The following is a 20,251-nucleotide window of genomic DNA, read 5'->3' on the forward strand; positions in this document are numbered from 1 at the left end:
CCGGTCGGATGAGTGCTGAACCTGATAATCCCTTGGCCTGGACCTCATTTCCACCAAAGGGTGTTATGAGTTACAATCACCACCTCCCCCTAAAGATTACACAGGTAATCTATGATCACAGCATTTGAATTAGAAAATATATATAAAATAGAGCAAATATCACCCATGATCTCACCTTTCAAAGATAACTATATATAATATTATTACCTTTCTGATATTAAAAATAAATAAAATTGGTTATAAAGGTATGCGCTGTCAGTAGGGTTTTTTTTTTTTTTTTTTTAGTTTTGGATTTACAGTAAAATTTGAGGAGAAAGTTCCAGTGTACCACGTGTGCCCACACATGAATGGCCTCCCCCACTAGAGCACCCAGTACCAGAGTGGTATATTTGTTACAATTAAACATGCACTGACAAGTCACCCAAAGTCCATAGTTTACATTAGGGTTCACGCTGGGTGTTGAACATTCTGTGGGTTTTGACAAACATACGGTGACATGGATCCACCACCACAGTATCACACAGAATAGTTTTACTGCACACAAATTCCCCTGTGCTCCATCCATTCATCCTTCCCTCCCTCTCCCTAAGTCCCTGAAAGTCACTGACCTTTTTACTGTACAGCTTGGATTATTACCGAGTCCAAGCTGCACGCAAGACCAATAACTCAACAGACAAGTTGTTGGGGCAAGGAATAGCGACTGAACTGGGAAAGCAAGCAGACCAAGAAGATGAACTCATGTCCCAAAGAACCATCTTGCCTACTTTTGGATTCAGGCATCTTTTACACATCCCCTAAAAGGGGAGGGGGTGGAGTCAAACAGTTCCTGGTTTCCGGCAGCCTCTGGAGAGGATATATTAATTTCTTCTTCGTGCAGTTATTCACAGGTAGGCCTGGTCAAGGTGCTTACAGTGAGCTGAAGAAGGGTATTTTAGCTTAATGCACATGACCTGGGAAGCAGGGTTCCCAGAGAATATACATATTCCCATATGTATAATGTAAGCTTTGAGGCAACATCCTTTTAGTGATTAACTTGTAATAGAATACAAAATTTCTTCCCTATTACAGTTGTCTTTTTCAGAATGTAATATAGTTAGAATCATTCAGTTTGTAGCCTTTTCAAGTTGGTTTCTTTCACTTAGTAATATGCATTTAAAGTTCCTCCATGTCTTTTCATGGCTTGACAGCTCATTTCTTTTTAGCACTGAATATTCCATTGTCTGCATGTACCACCATTTTATCTACCCATTCAGCAACTGAAAGACATCTTGGCTGCTTCCAAGTTTTGCCAATTACAAAAGCTTCTCTAAGCGTCCCTGTGCAGTGTTTTGCATGGAAATAAAATGTTTCTCATTTGTGTAAATGTCAAGGAACACATTAGGTTGTATAGTGAAAATATAGTTTTGTAGAAACTGTCAGACTGCCTTCCAGAATGGCTGTACCATTTTGCATCCCCACCAGCAATGAATGAGAGTTCCTATTGCTTCACATCGCTGCCAGCTTTTGCTGTTGTCGGTGTTGTGGATTTTGGCCATGCTAATAGGTGTGTAGTGGAAGCAACTAGTTTTCAACTGAACAATATATGGTCTCAAAATCTACTGTTATTGAACCAGACCTGGGTCTGTATGCACACACTGAAGCCAATATATGATGCCAGGTTGTGGTAAAGAAAAGTGCAGAGTTTATTGCAAGGCTAAGCAAGGCGTAGGGTCAGATACTGCTTCAAAGAATGCAATTCCCTGACGTCTTTCAGGGAAAGATTTTTAAAGACGGGATGGGGCTTCCCTGGTGGTCTAGTGGTTGAGAGTCCACCTGCCAACGCAGGGGACATGGGTTTGATCCCTGGTGCGGGAAGATCCCACATGCCGTGGAACAACTACGGCCGTACACCACAGCTACTGAGCCAGTGCTCTAGAGCCTCAACTACTGAAACCCAAGTACCTGAGAGCCTGTGCACCACAGCTAGTGGAGCTGCCACAATGAGACGCCCACATGCAATCAGCAACGGGAGAAAGCCCACATGCAGCAAAGAACCCCACAGCCAAAAATATATAAATAAATCAATCTTAAAAAAACAAAGACAGGGTGAAGGAGAGGATTGTGGGGTAATCAGCTCATGGACATTTTTATGATTGGTGATGAAGTAATCAGGAATCTACCTTGATTGACTCACCAACCTTCTGGTTTCAACCCGTCTGGGGTCTACATGCTTGTGGTCAATATTGAGTTAACTTCTTCCACCTGGTGGAGGTTTCAGGATTTGCAAAGTAGCTCAAGGATATGGTTCATAATATCTACAGCCCTCGAGGAGTAACTAAAGGTCCCTGAATTTGTTTAATGGTTAAACCATTATTATTTTGACTTGCTTAACTGTTTTTGTATGTTCACATTTCTTGGATTAAATTTGTTCCTTGAACCTTGAGAAAGGCCTACAAGGCAAGTTTTCTTCAAGCAAGAGGCAGGCAGAGGGGACTTCCATGATGGTCCAATGGGTAAGAATCCACCTTATAAAACAGGGGATATAGGTCAATCAGTGGGAGGGAACTAAGACCCCACATGTAGCCAAGCCGCAGCCCACCTGTGGGCTGCAACAAAAGATCCAGTATGAAGAACAAAGACCCCGTATGCTGCAACTAAAAGACCCGATGGAACTAAAGAAATAAACATTTTTAAAATGTTTTCTCTTTACTCAAAATCAAAGAAAAGCAATGTGATAACATATGTAATATCATTTTGACGTATCAGTTTGGACAATTTTTAAGAGTAAGGATACCCAGGGTTGGAACAACTTGGCAAAAATTTTTTTTAATATGTATTCATTCATTTATTTTATCATTTATTTTTGGCTGTGATGGGTCTTCGTTGCTACACACTGCTTTCTCCAGTTGTGGTGAGCGGGGATCTCACTGCGATGGCTTCCCTTGTTATAGAGTGCGGGCTCTAGGTTTGTGGGCTCAGTAGTTGCGGCTCACAGGCTCCAGAGCAAAGGCTCAGTAGTTGTGGCACACAGGCTTAGTTACTGCGCCATGGCAGGCGGGATCCTCCCAGACCAGGGATTGAACTGGTGTCCCTTGCGTTGCAAGGCAAATTCTTAACCACTGGACCACCAGGGAAGCCCCCCACAAAAAAATTTTATACAATTCTGGTAGGACTTTAAGATAAAATCTTTCTGAAGACCTCATTGTATCAAAAGTTAAAATTTTTAGATTTTAACCTTGTACAATGATGTATATACATGAATGTTCTCACATTGCAGCCTATATCTGCAACAAAACACTGGAAAAATCTAAACATCTTCCAGTAGATGTAATTAAAATAATAATATGTAAATGGAATTTGGGGAGACATTGAAAATGATAATGCATACTAGCTCCATTGGGCTTCTCTGGTAGCTCAGCGGTAAAGAATCCACCTGCCAATGCAGGAGACTTGGGTTCAATATCTGGGTGGGGAAGATCCCCCGGAGAAGGAAGTGGCAACCCACTCCAGTATTCTTGCCTGGGGAAATCACATTGACAGAGGAGTCTGGCAGGCTACAGTCTATGGGGTTGCAAAGAGTTGGACAAGACTGAGCACACATGCTAACTCCATGGGGGAGGTGTCTGATACATTCAAAATCGCAGATCACACAGATTATGCAGAGTGTGATCCTATTTTTGTAAAAAGTTATACATATTTTAGAAGGACTAAATACTTAAATGTATAAAAAGAATAAACAGACACTCTTCCCCCAATGAGTTAAATTCTACACACATGAGTTACATTCCCAACTGCATTATGCAACAATGTCGAGTACTGTGTGGGGGGCTGTTTCTTAAGACCTCGCACATTATTCTTTATTAATTTCCTCTTAAGAATAGAGGGAAAGTGTGGAGGATTAAAAAAAAACATATTGCAAATTTTAATTTAAATGTTGCCTTTAATTTTTTTTACCTTCCACGAAGGTTTCACACTCTCTTCTCAGTCAGCTGCCCAGCATGTCCCAGTGGTTCCCAGCATGTTGTAGCATCCACTTGCTTTCCAACAAGCGCCGGCACCTAACAGTAACCACATGCTCGGATGGCATTGTTACTGGATGCAGACAGACTCTGTTATCCTAGTGACTGTTCAGAGTGGAGCAAATGTTCCAAAGCACATGAGTGAAGTGTGGTTTGTTCCTGCCTGTGTGCGTGCCGAGTCGCTTCAGCCGTGTCCTGCTCTCTGGTGACCCTACGGACCGGAGCCCACCAGGCTCCTCTGCTCCTCTGTCTATGGGTTTGTTCCTGGATACTAGCAAAAAATTTTATTTTTGTTCATTTGCTCAAATGACATTCCCATGGGGCACAGATCCTAGATCATCCAATTATATCAAACAACTTGTGTACTCTGTTACATTAAAATTCATTGGTCTTTCTTGCACTTTGAATGGATCCTTTATCTCAAATCCATGATTTTGTCATATCATATCCTGGTCACTTGAAAAATACTGGCTTACTGAGTCCTAAAGATCTTTAAAATGTTGATACATTTTATTGCATAGTAGCAAATGACCATAATAATATCACCACTGGTCTCAATAGAAAAGCTTTCATAAGTTTTGGGAAGCAGAATCAGGTTTTTGCCAACATTCAAATTTTCACTTGAAAGATACTTTTACCATTGAGCAACAACTTGTAGTCACTTGTTTTTCTTGAAATGACAGCTCACTTCATTCATCTTTGAGAAAATGTCTGCCAAACACCCAACCTTCGATTGACGATCAGCCACTCAAGTAAAAATGTTTCATGAGAAAAGCAGTCAACTTATGACTCAAACAACGGTTTTCCTGGAGACAACTTTGCATCTCTGTGTGCAGCAGAAGTATTATACTCCGTATGTACTTCCTGTTTCATCGGACAGAATATTAAAAAGGCGAGCGCTGAAAGGTTGAGGCAAGCACAATTAATCATTTTTACTGCTCCACTGAAGTCATTCTTTAGTGAAACTGGCACTTCTTTCCTGTAATTGTGTGAGAGTGCAGAAAGCAGCGACTACCAGGGACTTCCCTTGTGGTCTGGTGGTTAGGACTGTGTGCTTCAGGGGGCAAGGGTTCTACCCCCGGTCGGGGAACTACAGCCCTGCATGCCTCGGCACGGCCCGAAAACCCTGAAACGAGGCCGTGACTGCCAGTGCAGTTTAGGGCCACTGTCTGGAATCCCCAGGAGGCTCCCCAGCAAGTAATTTTTTTAAAGTGACCTTGACCTCCTGGATCCTCAGCAAGGGTCTTGGAGACTGCAGGGGTCTGTGGGTCATACTTAAAGCACAGTCACTGTGCACTATTATTACACCTAAACATTTTACAGTATTTCCTAAATACTATGCAAATATCCAGTTCGTGTTTACATTTCCAATTTGTTTCCATGAACATCATACACTTCTTCAAATTTTTCAAACTCAAGATCCAGTCGGGGACTTCCCTGGTGGTCCAGTGGCTGAGACTCCTAACTCCCAATGCAGTGGACCCAGGTTTGATCCCTGATCAGGGAACTAGATCCCACGTGATGCAACTGAGAGTTTGCATGCCGAAACTAAAGATCCTGCAAGCTCTAACTAAGACCTGGCATAGCCAAATAAATAAATATTTTTTTAAAAATTCAAATGAATCCATGGTCCAGGATTAATGTCTTTTAATACACAGGTCCTTCCTCCATATCTTTTTTTCCCCCCTTTTTCACCCATATGCTAAAAACACTGGATTGTCTAATCGGAAGAACTTCCACATGGTCTGGACTGTCTTGATCACCATAAATTTTAATTGTCAATTTTCTCTTCCTTCATCTGAACGCTGAACCTGAGGTCAAAGTTTAAGAAGAAATTTTAGCCAAATATTACCAGTGATTCTTTACTCCTTTCCAGGTCTTGAAACAATTCTTTTTCTGAGCAAGTTTAATTTTTCCCCCAAGTGTCTTTTCTACTCCTTTATTCAGCATTCTTGCCATCGGCGGCAGGCACTGTGCGTGGACACAGCTCTGAGCAACCCAGAGCCCTCCCTTTGTGAGCTTCCGTTCTACCTGGGGAGACAGGCAACAAACAAGTAAAACAGAGCATGTCAGATGGTGTTCACTGCTAAGAAGGTCACATCAGGGACCTCCCTGGTGGGCCAATGGTTAAGACTCTGCAATTCTACTGCAGGGGGCAAGGGTTTGATTCCTGGTCAGGGAACTAAGATCCTACACACCACTTGGCATGCCCCCCAAAAAAGTATCAAGAGCTTGTGGAGGGGTGCATTTTTGAGCAGAATGGCTAGTGAAGGCTTTACTCAGCAGGTGAGGTTTGAGCCAAGACTCTCTTGGGCTTCATAATCCCTAAAATCATAACTCTAAGACTCCATAATCAGACCCCTACCGGTGGATATTCCTTCCTTGTGTTATTTCCAGTGTCTGACAACACCACTCCATCTTGTCACCAATTTCTCCCAGCCAGTTGACTGACCTTCCTCTTTTTTATAGACGAGATGATGGAAAAGGAATGATATCTAATCACAAGCTTTTCCTTCCTCATTTGGGGCTCTGAGAAGTGACCTTCAATTAACTTTTTTCAAGGCAAAATTACAAAGTAGGGACCCTGCAAAAATTCTTCTAATTTGTAGCAAAGTGAATATACTATCTTTCCTTTATTTTTTAAAAAATTATTTGGTTGCATCAGGTTTTCGTTGCAGCACATCTTTGTTGCGTCATGCGGGATCTTTCGTTGGAGGTACTGACCCTCTGGCTGTGGCGTGCAGCCTCAGTAGTTGTAGCAACAGGCTTCGTTGCTCTGCAGCATGGAGCTTCCCAGGCAGCTCAGAGGTAAAAGAATCCACCTGCCAATGCAGGAGATGCAGGACACGCTGGTTCAATCCCTGGGTGGGGAAGATCCCCTGGAGGAGGAAATGGCAACCCACTCCACTATTCTTGCCTGGAGAATCCCCATGGACAGAGGAACCTGTCGGGCTACAGTTCACAGGGTTGCAAAGAGTCAGACACGACTGAGTACACAAGCACACATGCATGTGGGATCTTAGTTCTCTGACTAGGGACCGCAAGGTGAATTCTTAGCCACTGGACCACCAGGCGAGTTTCTTTCCTTTATTTTTTAACATAAATAACTCTGGGGAATGGAACCAACCTGAGCCTCAAAAAAACCTGCTACCTTATTTGAGTGCTTGACAAGGCCATCTTTATCCTTAACAAATGAAGGGGTCTTACAAGGTCAGCGGCTGAGATCCAGGGATCCTCTGTGCATACGAGGACTGTCTGTCTCATTTGTCACGGCCTTTCCAGCACTGTGCTTGATGTAGATGAAGAAAGAATGAATGACTGGGGCAGGAAGTACTGATGCTTGAAACCCAGCTACTGCCAGTATCGCGCACATCTGTCCACCCGAGTGCACCAAGTGCTGCCTATGCACCCTGCGTCCTGCTGGCGTGGGCAGCTCCCAGCATCACCCAACTTTTCAGGGCTGCCCACCTCAGGGGGCCAGCAGTGCCTCTGTAACACACCAGGGTAGGTAGCTGCTCCTCTGGCCCTTCTCTTGGGCTGGCCAGGTCTTGGGATTATAAAGAACTCCAGCTATTTCCTTGCTCTATCTCCTCTTTGTGAAGAGACACCTAAAGACTACACTAAAAAAAGAAAAAAAAAAAAAAAAAAAAGGTTTCCCTGGTGGCCCAGTGGTAAAGAATCTGCCCTGCAGTACAGAGGACAAGGGTTGGATCCCTGGTCAGAGAACTCAGAATCTAACATCCCACATGCCACAGAGCAACTAAGCCTGTGTGTCACATCTAGAGCTGTGTGTCCTACATCTAGGAGATCCCATATGATGGAACGATGATCCCAAGTGCTGCAACTAAGACGTGAATCAGCCAAAATAAATAAATAATTAAATAAAATTTTAAAAAGAATATCCTACTTATCCCACCTTAGGGGAAAAAAAATCATAGTCATTCTGAATCAGGTTTAATTTTGGGTACATTGGTTTTTATAGAGGATTTAGCGATAACTGCATACAAGTCAGAAAGACAGGTTTGAATATTATTGGACACAGTATTATTCTTTTAAAAAGCAAATATTCTGAACTTGTTTTATTTCTTCTATTTGCCTTAGTCTTTTTTATCATATATTTATTTTTAATTGGAGGATAATTGCTTTACAGTGTTGTGTTGGTTTCTGCCATACATCAACACTATTCAGCCACAGGTACACACGTCCCCTCCTTCGTGTATCTCCTTCCCACCTCCCACCCCATCCCACCCCTCGAGGTGGTCACAGAGCACCAGGCTGAGCCCCCTGCACTGTACAGCAACTTCTCCCGCCAGCTCTCTGCTTCACACAGGGTAATGTATGTATTTCAATGTTACTTCATCCCACACTCTCCTTCCCCCATTGAACAAAGTATTATTACAAAATAAGCAACTGAATCAAAGCTTCCTCTATTTTAAGAGCAGATCCATAAATATTAACAGAACAGATCAGGACTCCATTGGTCCAAATACCTGTTCACAAATGGAAAAAGTCTGGAAAAGCCAAGTTTTAATTCTGACAAAGATAAGCTGTTTATGGCTTCAAAATGATAATATGAGTGTTTTAGGGGCTCCCGCAGACCACACTCAGGTTCTATTTTTCCTTAGAAGGACTCAGAACTCTGTTATAAGCTGTTATAGTCACAGCTACATTTTGCTGCAGTGAAAGGATACAGATTAAAATCAGCAATGGAAGGCACAAAGGCCGAGGTCCGGAAGACACACGGCACACGATCCCAGCTGTCCTCTCAGGGGGATCAGGCACACAGCACTCGATTCTCCTAGCAGTGGTGTGTGACATCACACGTGAATCACACAGCTAACCCTAAGCTTAGCTGAACCTTGGTATCCAGGGTCTTTACTGGAGGTTGATCACATGGGCACATCTGACTGCCCACATGGCTGACCTTAGTCTCCAGCCCCTTCCCAGGTCAAGCTGATACCCTGGGATCAAGAAAAAGAATAAATGTTTATTGTTTTATGCCATGGAGTTTTAGGTGTTTGTTATACTATAGCAACAGCTAACTGATTCAGTGGAGTAGTAAACGGAGCAACAAAGGTACTTTTTGAAATTAAAGTGTACTGACACGAATCAGACAACTGTTACGACATACCTTCTCAACACATTGCTGTCAAGCAAACATTTCTGGGTCTAAATGTGACAATGAAGTGTCAGCAATGTTTCTTCTTTAGTTTAAAAAGTGTGTCTTAGGGGATATAAGTATACCTATGGCTGATTCATGTTGAGGTTTGACAGAAAACAGCACAATTCTGTAAAGCAATTATCCTTCAATAAAAAATTAATTTTTAAAAATGATTCTTGCATCATTTTCCCTGTTGGCTAGATCTTTAACATTTTTTCTTAAAGTATTGTTTTAAGTGTAAGAACACTTGGGACTCCCCTGGTGGTCCAGCGGCTAAGACTTGGAGCTCACAATGTAGGGGATGTGGTCCAGGAACTAGATCCCACGTGCCACAGCTAAGAGTTCACATGCTGCAACTAAAAAAAGAAACTTGTGCCGCAACAAAGATGGGTGCCGCAAGTAAGACCCAGTGCAGCCAAATAAATAATTTTTTTTTTTTTAAATGTAAGGACACTTAACATGAGCTCTATCTACTTAACAGATTTTTAAGTGTGCTGTGCAGTACTGTTTTGCATGAGCACAATGTGGTACAGTAGATTTCTAGAATTCATTCGTTTTGCATAACGGAAATTTTAAACCTGTAATTAGTAATCTATGGGATCAACACATTTAAAAAATGCCATTTTCAGGCTTCCCTGGTGGTCCAGTAGTAAGAATCCCCCTTGCCACGCAGGGACACTGGTTAAATCCCTGGCCCAGGAAGACCCCACATGCTGCAGAGCAGCTAAGCCCACGCACCACAACTCCTGAGCCTTTGCACCCTCACGCCCGTGCTCTCCAACAAGAGCCAACGTGCTCTGCGGTGAGCAGCCCGAACACCGCCCAGATAGGAGCTCCCGCTCTCTGCAACTAGAGAAAGCCCTTGAGCAGCCATGAAGACCCAGCCCGGCCAAAAATAAGTAAATAAATAATACCATTTCCTTCTAATACTTCTATGATGTCACTTATTTACATTTAAGTATTTTATCTCTTTGGTATTTATTTTGGATATGGATCCAACTTTATTTTTCTCCCTGATACCTGCCATGTGTTAATAAGTCCATCTTTACTACACTGACACTAGGTGCCACCTTTATCAAACATAAAATATTTGTGTGTATTTGGTTATACTTCTGAACTTTCTATTTCTCTTCCACTGGTCTTTCTATTCATGAAACAATATCACACTTACTATTATTGTGTCTTATGGTATGTTTAATTACTAGGGTCCAATCCCCCCTCATTAATCTCCTTTTCTATTTGTATTTTTATTAATAGACTTAATTTTTTCAGAAAAGTTTTATATTTACCAAATATTGAGCAGATAGCAGAGCTCCGTATCTCCCAAGAGTGCACAGTTTTCCTCTATTATTAACATCTTACATTAATTAGTATGGTTCATTTGTTATAATTAATGAACCAATGTGTGTGAGTGCTAAGTTGCTTGTCGTGTTTGACTCTTTGTGACTCTAATGGGCTACAGCCCTCCAGGCTCCTCTGTCCATGGGATTCTCCAAGAATACTGGAGTGGGTTGCCATGCCCTCCTCCAGGGATCTTCCTGACTCAGGGTTCAAACCCAAATCTCTTGTCTCCTGCAATGGCAGGCAGATTTTTTACCAAGGACCACTTGGGAAGACCAATGAATCAATAATAGTATATTATTAACTAAAAGCCATAGTTTTTCAGATTTCCTTAATTTTACTGACTGTACTTTTTCTGTTACCACATTCCATCCAGGAGGCTACATTTAGTCTTCGTTTCCTTAGGCTTTGCTACAGACTGAATGTGTCTGCACCAAATTTACATGTTGAAAACTAACCCCCGATGCAATGGTACTTAAAGGTAGGGTCTTTGCGAGGATGATTATGTCAGGAGGGTGAATCGGTCATGAATGTGCTCAGTCTCAGAAAGCTCCCTCGCCCCTTCCACTAGGCAAGGACTCATCAAGAAGACAGCTGTCTCTGATCCAGGAAGTGGTTCTTACCGGAACCCATGCCTTGACCTGCCCATGCATTGACCATGACACCCCAGCTTCCAGAATTGTGAGAATTAAATGTTATGTAAGCCAATAAAAGCAATGGACTTCAGCAACAAAATCTGAATGAACTAAGATGGACTCCCCTTGGCTGTGGCTTTTTCAGACTTTCCTTGTTTTTGATGACTCTGACAGCTTTGAGTACTGTCAGGCATCTGTTCCTCTATTAGTGAGTGTCTGATGTTTCTTTCATGGTTAGACTGGGGTTATGGATTTGGGGGAGGAAGATATCAGAGGTAAAAAGAAACATTTTTATCCTATTCTATCAAGGGCAGTGTATTAGCTTCCTCGGCCTGTTATTTAAAAAAGTATCACAAACTGAGTGACTGAAAACACCACAAATTTGTCGTTTCACAGTTCTTGATTCTGAAATCAAAGTGTTGGCAAGACCATGCAGCATCTGAAACCCATAGTGAGGAATCCTTCGTTGCTTCTTCCCAGCTTCCGCGATGCCCAGATGCAGCACCTTCACCGCTGCCTCTGTGGTCACGTGACATTCTCCTCTCGTCTCTGTGTCTCTTCTCCCCTTCTTATAAGGACAGCAGTCACACTGGACTAAAGGCCACCCCTACTCAGTAGGATACCATCTTAACTGATTATATCTGCAACAACCCAGTTTTCAAATACAGTCCATTCTGAGGTCCTGGGAAGGACATGAATTTTGAGAGGATGCTATCCAACTCAGGACAGGCACCATCAACATGATTTGACGCTGATGTTGATTTTGATCATTGGGCTGAAGTAGCACTTGCCAGGTCTCTCCACTATAACGTGACCCTTTTCCTTTCCCCCTTTCCATAATGTAACTTTGGAAGGAAGTCACTAGGAGCAGCCCACAATTAGGAAGTGGGAAGTTATGCTTCCTCCATTTAGGGGGAAAGTTCTACATAATTTATTTAGGATTCTTCTGCACAGGAGACTTGTCTGTTTTCCCTACTTACTAATTCAGTCAATCAATCCAGTTACACGTAAAGCCGATTCAGAAGTGTTAACTCGTCTCCCTGTGGGAAACAACTTGACTGACTCCAGGACAGTGCTTATGGGCAATTCCTTCTGCCTTTAGTCTAACTTAAAACTCCATTCGGGGGAGTCAGCACCTGTTTCCTCCACCCTCTTCGGAGAGGTTGCTTTATACATTTAGAAAGATAGAGTTAGATTTTCTTGTCACAGTCTTCATTCTTGCCTGGGATCCACCAACCTCCTAAGTGATCTTTTAGAAATCTGCCTCCACTAAGATTCACTCTTGGTGTTGTAAAGTTTTATAGGTTATGAAAAATGTGTAATGTCAGGTATCCACCATCAAAGTTATCAGCATACAGAGGCTAGAGAAATATATTAAGCAATCCCACAAGAATGCAATCATCCAAAAACCAAATGTGGAAAATTCTACAGAACAAGTGTCCTAGTTTCTTTAACAAGTAAATGGCATGGAAAAATGGGAGAGAGGGAAACTGTTGTATATTAAGAGAGGCTTATGAGACACATTAACCAGTTGCTCTGTGAGGGCTTTCCTTAGATCTTGATTTGAACTAACCAACTGTAAAAGAGACCTTTTCTTTTTTTTCTTTTTAAAATTTTTGGCAGTGTGACATGTGGGATCTTAGTTCCCTGACCAGGGGTTGAACCTATATCCTCTGCACTGGAAACATTGAGTCTTAACTACTGGATCACCAGGGAAGTTACAAAGAGACAACTTTTGAGATAAGCCAGTTAAGCAACACATTGAAAGTGGACACGTGGATTCATTTCAAATGTGGTTGGGGAGAAAGACCCAAGTAGGAGTTTGTATTCCTGGTTTGACTGGGAAGAAAAACAAAGCCAAGAATAGCTTTATATCAGTACTGTTAGCAACACATTTCTTCAGTTTCTGTAGGAGGAAAACCAAGCTTGGAATAGCTTCAAGAGCAGCAGCCACATCACTCCCCAAGACCCTCGGATATGCCCAGTGGGAGAGTGGAGACAAAGGGATGCAATTATCTTTTCCTTCACTTACCTGGTAAATTGCGGCTCATCCTTAGCACTCCTCTTCCAGGAAGTCTTCCTGGCTTGCCTTACTGCAATAGCCCACCCCATCCCCCAAGAGCCTCCCTGTGCTTTCCTACTCAGAGCCCCATCAAGGCTTACTCTGTGACACTGAAGCTGGGTCTTGTGGGATGAAAAAGCTCAAGGGTATTTGCCAAGCCCCTGAGCCTGTCTGGAGCTCTGGGTACTCGGACTACAAGAAGTCATTGCATAATCTTAAGTTAGGTAGTGGCTGCTGTTCCGTCTCCCTTTGGATCAGTAAACCTCACCTCTCCTTCAAGAAGTACTGACTCAGCAAGCTCTGGCAGGGCCACCTTAAGGCGGCACCACCTTAAGCAGCCCCGCCCCCAGCACAACCAATAGCCTGGGGTGGTAACTGGCGGCTGCACAGCTATGGCCAGCCTGCTCCGGCCTGCACCTCGGGGACTGTTCTCTTGGAGGGGCTACTGCTCCAGGGGGACGCAGGTGGGTAGGAGAGGAGAAGCCCCTTAGAGGGTGGAGGGCCCGGCTCCATGCTGCCCCAGCATCCGGAGATCTCCAGGGAAGAATCGCTGGGCTCACTCCATGTCAGATGTGGGTGTTGAGTGAGGGGGGCTGAAGCCCCCGCGTCTGCCATGACCGGGACTGGGGGGTTTCAACTGAAAGGTTTATGGACTCCAGAGCGCCCCCTTGGGACTCCGGAACACACACACATTTTGAAAGAATGCCTGGGAGGCAGGAAGCTGGTTCTAGGCCAGGTCCTGTCATGGATTCGATGGCCTCTTTTCCCCGTCAGTAAAATGGGAAGAAATACCGAGAAGGGCTCCAAGAGCCCTAGGAGCCCCCGGCCAACGTGGGGCGGGGCTGTGGGTGCCTCTGTTCACAGGCAATGGAAGCCCCACCCCACCAGCCAGGTGGCCCCAGGTATCTTTGAGTGACCCTGCCAACGTGTTTCTCCCCTGCAGGGCAGACTCAGCGCGGGCTTTGTGGAGGCTCTGAAGGCAGTTGTGGGGAGCCCCCACGTGTCTACCGCGGCTGTGGTCCGAGAGCAGCACGGGCACGATGAGTCCATGCACAGGTGGGCCCCCCACATCAGAAGCCCCCTGAAAGTGAGGGCCCTGGGGTGTCTTCGGCCCCCTTTTGGGTGCTCTGGCATTCTCCACCTCTCCTCTATGCCTCCAGAGGGTGTTCGCTGCCCACTGCGCAGCCTCAGGCCTTCCAATAGCTACAAACACGAGCAGGACCTGAGGGGAGCACACACCCTACACTCTGAGGGTCTGGTTGCAGGTGCCAACCTCCGGACGCCGTGGTGTGGCCCCAGAACGTGGAGCAGGTCAGCCAGCTGGCAGCCCTGTGCTACGGCCAAGGCGTTCCCATCATCCCCTTCGGCACAGGCTCCGGCCTGGAGGGTGGAGTCTGCGCGGTCCAGGTATGCGCTGCGGGCGGCCTCCTCCGCGGGCCAGGTTCTCCGGTCACACATGTCACATGAGCGGCGAGCGGCGCCCCTTACCTGCCATGCTGGAGCTCCGGTCCGCCTGCTGGGAGCCACGAGCTGAGGTCCTCCTGGAGGAAGACCTAGGTCAGCTATCCTTTGAATGCCTCCCGCCAGGGTGGCGTTTGTGTCAACCTGACCCGTATGGACCGAATCCTGGAGCTGAATCCCGAAGACTTCTCTGTGGTGGTGGAACCCGGCGTCACCCGCAAAGCTCTCAACACCCACCTGCGGGACTGCGGCCTCTGGTTCCCTGTGGGTAGGCTGGGGCGCGGGGCCTTTCCCCGGGCCTGGGGGGCTCCCTGGGGACGGGGTGTTTCTGAGGCTCAGCGGGACCCCTCTGCGGGCCCCAAGCTGCCCTCTGCCTGCCCTCTGCCCTCCAGACCCAGGTGCAGACGCCTCTCTCTGTGGCATGGCGGCCACCGGAGCCTCGGGCACCAACTCAGTGCGCTACGGCACCATGCGCGACAACGTGCTGAACCTGGAGGTGGTGCTGCCCGGCGGACGGCAGCTGCACACCGCGGGCCGCGGCCGGCGCTTCCGGTGAGTGCCCTCTCCCGGCCCTGCCCGTGCTTCCGGTGAGCGCCCTCTTCCGGCCGGCCCTTCCGGTTAGCGCCCTCACCCGGCCGGGGCCGGGGCCGGGGCCTCTGGGAGAGGCGAGACAGGACACTGTCCTGTGGGCCCAAGCTGGTGGTCCAGAGGCCTGATGGGGGTTGTGCCAGGGAACAGCGGGTCTTCCCGGGTGGCTCAGGCGCAGAGAATCCGCCTGCGAGGCAGGAGCCCCAGGAGCCGCAGGTTCCATCCCTGGGCGGGGAAGATCCCCAGAGGAGGGCACGGCAGCCCCCTCCAGGGTTCTGGCCTGGAGGATCCCAGCGACAGAGGAGCCTTGTCCACGGAGTCACAGAAAGCTGGACAGGACTGAAGCGACTTAGCAGGCGCATAGGGGAGCGGCTGCCTGGGGGGTAGTCTGTGCCGAGGGCGGTCAGCCCAGACCTTGGGCTCTGCTCCCTCCTGGCCTCTGGCCAGAGACCCGGCGGCACGTGGTCTGGGCGCTCATCTGCCTCGTATCCCCGGGCCCAGGAAGAGCGCAGCCGGCTACAACCTCACCGGGCTCTTTGTGGGCTCCGAGGGAACCCTGGGCCTCATCACAGCCGCCACCCTGCGCCTGCATCCTGTCCCTGAGGCCACGGTGGCCGCCACCTGTGCCTTCCCCACTGTCCAGGCGGCGGTGGACAGCACGGTACACATCCTCCAGGCTGCAGTGCCTGTGGCCCGCATCGGTGAGCAGTCCAGGTGGGCTCTCCGGGGGAGGCCCCCTGTAAAGGCCGGGGTTCACTTCACCTGGCCTCTCCTTGGCCCCAGAGTTCCTAGATGAGGTCATGATGGATGCCTGTAACAGGCACAGCAAGCTGAACTGCTGCGTGGCACCCACTCTCTTCCTCGAGTTCCACGGCTCCGAGCAGGCGCTGGCAGAGCAGGTGCAGCGCACAGGTGTGCTGGGGTGCTGTGGGCAGGGGGCACAGGCTGCCCCCAGAGTAGAGCTTGGTGTAACCCACCCCCACCCCGCCCCCAGAGGAGATCATCCGTCATAATGGAGGCTCCCACTTCTCCTGGGCCAAGGAGGCGGAGGAGCGCAGCCGCCTCTGGGCAGCCCGGCACAACGCCTGGTATGCAAGCCTGGCCCTGCGGCCGGGCTGCAAGGTGAGCAGGCTGGGATGGACGTGGGAGCCTTTCCTCAGCCTGGTGCCCTATCGTCCAGGGCGGCCAGCTGAGGCCCTGGCAGGCAAGACTGCCAAATCCTTGGGAGGGAGCCCCTTCCTCGAGCCAGGCCCTGGGTGCAGGGACCAAGCAGTGGCAGCACAGTGCCCTTAGGAGTTTGAACACAGAAGGCCAACTTCCTGGAGGAAGAGGTGGTGAAGGGGGAGGTGGTAAGGGACAGGAAGGGGAGGCTGGGCCCCAGGTAGCCAGTGCTAGGGGACCTGATTGGGGGTGGGGAGCAGGCTGAGAGCCCTGGGAGCCTATCTGGGCCAGTCTCTTGTTCCCCAGGGGAAACTGAGGCTTAGAGAAGGAGCGGGCACATGCATGTGAGAGGTCGAGCTCCCTGAGCCCATCTGTAGCCTTGATCCCTTACCTCCCGAGCATGCCGGGGGAGCGGGGGCCGCTCACGGAGCTGCCCCAATTCAGGGCTATTCTACCGACGTGTGTGTGCCCATCTCCCGGCTGCCGGAGATCCTGGTGCAGACCAAAGAGGACCTGGAGGCCTGGAGACTCACAGGTTCCGCCAGCCTCCCGCGGGCGCCTGGGGCGGGCCGGGGTGGGCCGGGGTGGGGCCGGGGCCGCAGCTCTGTCTTTTGGGACCCCAGGAACCATCGTCGGGCACGTGGGTGATGGGAATTTCCACTGCATCCTGCTGGTAGACCCCGAGGACCCTGAGGAGCTCCTCAGAGTCCAGGCCTTTGCAGAACAGCTGGGCAGGTAAGGGCGAAGCGGGAGGCGGGACAGGAAGGCGGGGTGGGGGGCGAGGGGGCTCCCGCTGAGGATCCCTTCCGGTTGCCACCCAGGCGCGCACTGGCGCTCCACGGCTCGTGCACCGGGGAACACGGCATCGGGCTGGGCAAGCGGCAGCTGCTGCTGGAGGAGGTGGGCGTGGTGGGCATGGAGACCATGCGGCAGCTCAAGGCCACACTGGATCCCCGAGGCCTCATGAACCCAGGCAAGGTGCTGTGAGGGGCTCTGAGCACCTGACCCACAAGCCCCCCCAGAGAGTGGCACCTCCCGTTCTGGAACCTGTTTTCAAGCCCCCAGACTCTGCAGGGGTCTTCACCAGCTGGAAAGGTCTTCACTTGCCTTTTTAAACGAACCCGGGGCCAGGGGGAGGAGAGAGAAGCTTGGACAGGCCGCCGGCTTCTCCCCAGCTCTCTTGCTGTCCTCAGGAGCCTTTGCTTCAATAAAATTGCTCGGGGTCATTCCCCGTGAAGCAGCTTCCTCTCTGCTCTGACACATCCGGGCCTGGCTGGGAGAGGCACCATGGGTCACCCCAAAGACTAGGACCACTCCCCTCCTCAGCCTCCACAGCCCAGGACAGAACAAACGCTGGGGATGCAGCACCCATAGCCCAGCGCCATCTGCCTGGTGAGGGGAACGCCCCTTTGCTGGTGGGGAAGGGAAGTTCTGTTCTATGTTCTCAACCCTGTGCCCCCCACCCCACCCCACCCCCAAATAAACCTGAGCCCCGCTTGCAGTTGTCTGGAGATGAGCAAGCTGCACCTGTGAATGGCCTCCTGTGCCTGCCTGCCCCACCTCCTCCAGATTCTCTGTCCTTCCGCCCGTGATGCCCTCACCCCTCACCCGGCCCCTGCCCTTTGACCTGTTCCAGCCTGAGGAGGGGACAGTGCTCAGGCTGCAGGAGGAAGGTCATTTCCAGGGACCCAGGATCCTGTCCCAGTAGCTCTGCCCGTGAGAGCCCCAGGACCTGAGGACTACACTATGGCCATCCTCACTTACCATCGACTCCCGCCACTGAGCCCCCAAACGGCTCTAGAACATTCTGATCATGTCCTTCAAGTGGCTGCTACCACTCACTGGAAATGGAAGTGATTTTCCTGGTACCACACCTGTCCACGGTGTGGTATGTTTCTCTACCAGCTTTCTTGACTCTCAACGTCAGGCTCTGTCCCCGCTGAGGCCTGCCCCAGCCTTGGTCACTATTTTTAGCCAGAGCTCCTCATCCGGGGTGCCTGGCAGTTGTTCCCCCTAAGCCCACACGAGGGCGCCTGACACCACAAAACTCAGACACCAGTATCTGCTTGGGGTCGCGCTCCCCTCCACAGGGACTTACAGCTCTCAGCTCTGGGCGCCCTGTTTCCCAGGGCCTAGCAGATGCCTGGAGCCCAAGAAACAGATCTCCAAGCTCCCACCCACCTGCAGGTCCCAGGAGCCTCTGGTGCAGACCCACCTCCCTCCCTGGTGGCCTTGGCCCCCCAGGAGAGGCTAAGTAAGGGGTGCAGGGGAGCCAGTATAACCCCCCCAACTCACTTCACTCCTATCCTCTCAAGACCCCGCTGAACTCCTTTCCTGCCTCCGCCCCCTCGCCCCACCCCATTCACCCCATCAACTGTTCAGGCCCCCAGCAGAGGCAGCCCCACTAACTGAGACAAGCTTGGTTCGAACGACTCCTCTGCTAACACCGGGCTGAGCCCTGAGTTCGCGCTTCTGTGACATTTCTGTCCCTTGGATGTGCCAAGGGTGGTGTGCGGCAAGTCTCATGCCTCACCCCCCCAAAAAAACCACCCAATAAAGGAAACAGGAGCACTAACCATCAGCCACGTGAACTCACTGGTGCCTCCCCTCCCCGCAGGCTGCCTGCCACCAGCAGTCCTCCAAGGGCAGCATTCTGCAGGCCAAGGCTCCTCCCTGGCGTGCCACCCCACCCCCACCCCCCAGCGCCTGGCAACTAGTAGGTGGTCAGCCAGTTTGTAAGGAGAAGCTCCAAACATGCAGGAGAGTTGAAAGAACAAGTACACTGTTCACTGAAGATTCAACAATGAATGTTGTTACCTGGCTTGCTTCATGTGTGTATTTTTGGGAAACCATTTGGAATTGAGTTACAGAATTTTTCACATCATTCACCTAGACAATTCAGCATCTGTTTCCTAGGAATAAGGACCTAAAAACCTCGACATGATTAAATGGCTACTGTGCATGCTAACTCGCTTCAGTCGTGTCTGACTCTTTGCGACCCCATGGGCTATACCTGCCAGGCTTCTCTATGGGATTCTCTGGGCAAGAACACTGGAGTGGGTTGCCATGCCCTCCTCCACGGGATCTTCCCGACCGAGGGATTGAACCTGAGTGTCTTATGTCTCCTGCATTGGTAGGCGGTTTCTTTACCACTAGTGCCACCTGGGACTATTAGATGACTAGTTTTAGTGAGGTGCCCTTTGGCTAGGAAGCTACCCTCTCCAAGTGTGCAATCCACTCGGCAATCCTCCAGTAGCAACCCACTCCAGTATTCCTGCCTGGAAAATCTCATGGACAGAGGAGCCTGGCAGGGCACAGTTCATGGGGTCGCAAAGAGTCAGACATGACTTATCGACTAAACAGCCAAGTGTGCTGAGCCCTTGGCAGAGGGAGTGGGTGGAACGCACCTCCCAGTTCCTGCCAATCCGCCCCCCCGCCCCCAACTTCAGAAAAGCAGAGCTCGGGAGAACCGTTTGGACGGAGGATGCCAGACACCAGTTCCATCTGGGAAGCCAGGACAACCCCATCCCACCCCTGCCCAGAAGCTGGCCAACTGGGGCTGAATTCAGAGGACACAGCCACCAGCAGAGGGCTGCAGTGAGCCGGGCGGGAGTGAAGTCGCTGGGGGTGGGATAAACACCAGCCCCAAGAGCCTGGAATAGCACCCAGCGTGGGCTCCAGCCCGCTTCCTACCCAGCTCACCCTGGGTGCCACCAAGGCTGCCAGGCCTAAGCCACTGAGGTGGGCACATGGTTCCCCTCTGCCTGCAGGCGTAGGGGTCAGGCAAGGAGATGTTCAGGGCCAGCTTTGCTGGAGGAATTAAATATAGAACAGGGAGACACAG

At 49.2% G+C, this 20,251-nt stretch overlaps 1 protein-coding gene across 2 annotated transcripts; it reads left to right on the forward strand.

Moving 5' to 3' along the window:
• The first annotated feature begins 13,566 nt into the window (after positions 1–13,566).
• Positions 13,567–17,648, forward strand: LDHD (lactate dehydrogenase D). Of its 2 annotated transcripts, none has more exons than XM_043437588.1 (11): positions 13,567–13,661; positions 14,141–14,253; positions 14,463–14,604; positions 14,785–14,926; positions 15,051–15,210; positions 15,748–15,960; positions 16,067–16,158; positions 16,241–16,368; positions 16,852–16,942; positions 17,031–17,142; positions 17,229–17,648. In XM_043437588.1, the coding sequence occupies exons 1-11, from the start codon at positions 13,590–13,592 to the stop codon at positions 17,392–17,394; spliced, it is 1,431 nt and encodes a 476-aa protein (XP_043293523.1). In that variant the 5' UTR covers positions 13,567–13,589; the 3' UTR covers positions 17,395–17,648. The 2 variants fall into 2 exon arrangements, with proteins under 2 accessions (XP_043293523.1, XP_043293522.1); XM_043437587.1 differs by having other exon boundaries at positions 15,748–15,947; positions 16,030–16,158.
• Positions 17,649–20,251: the final 2,603 nt, after the last annotated feature.

The sequence above is a fragment of the Cervus canadensis genome, chromosome 18 (assembly GCF_019320065.1).
Source record: "Cervus canadensis isolate Bull #8, Minnesota chromosome 18, ASM1932006v1, whole genome shotgun sequence".
NCBI classification, from domain to species: Eukaryota; Metazoa; Chordata; class Mammalia; order Artiodactyla; family Cervidae; genus Cervus; species Cervus canadensis.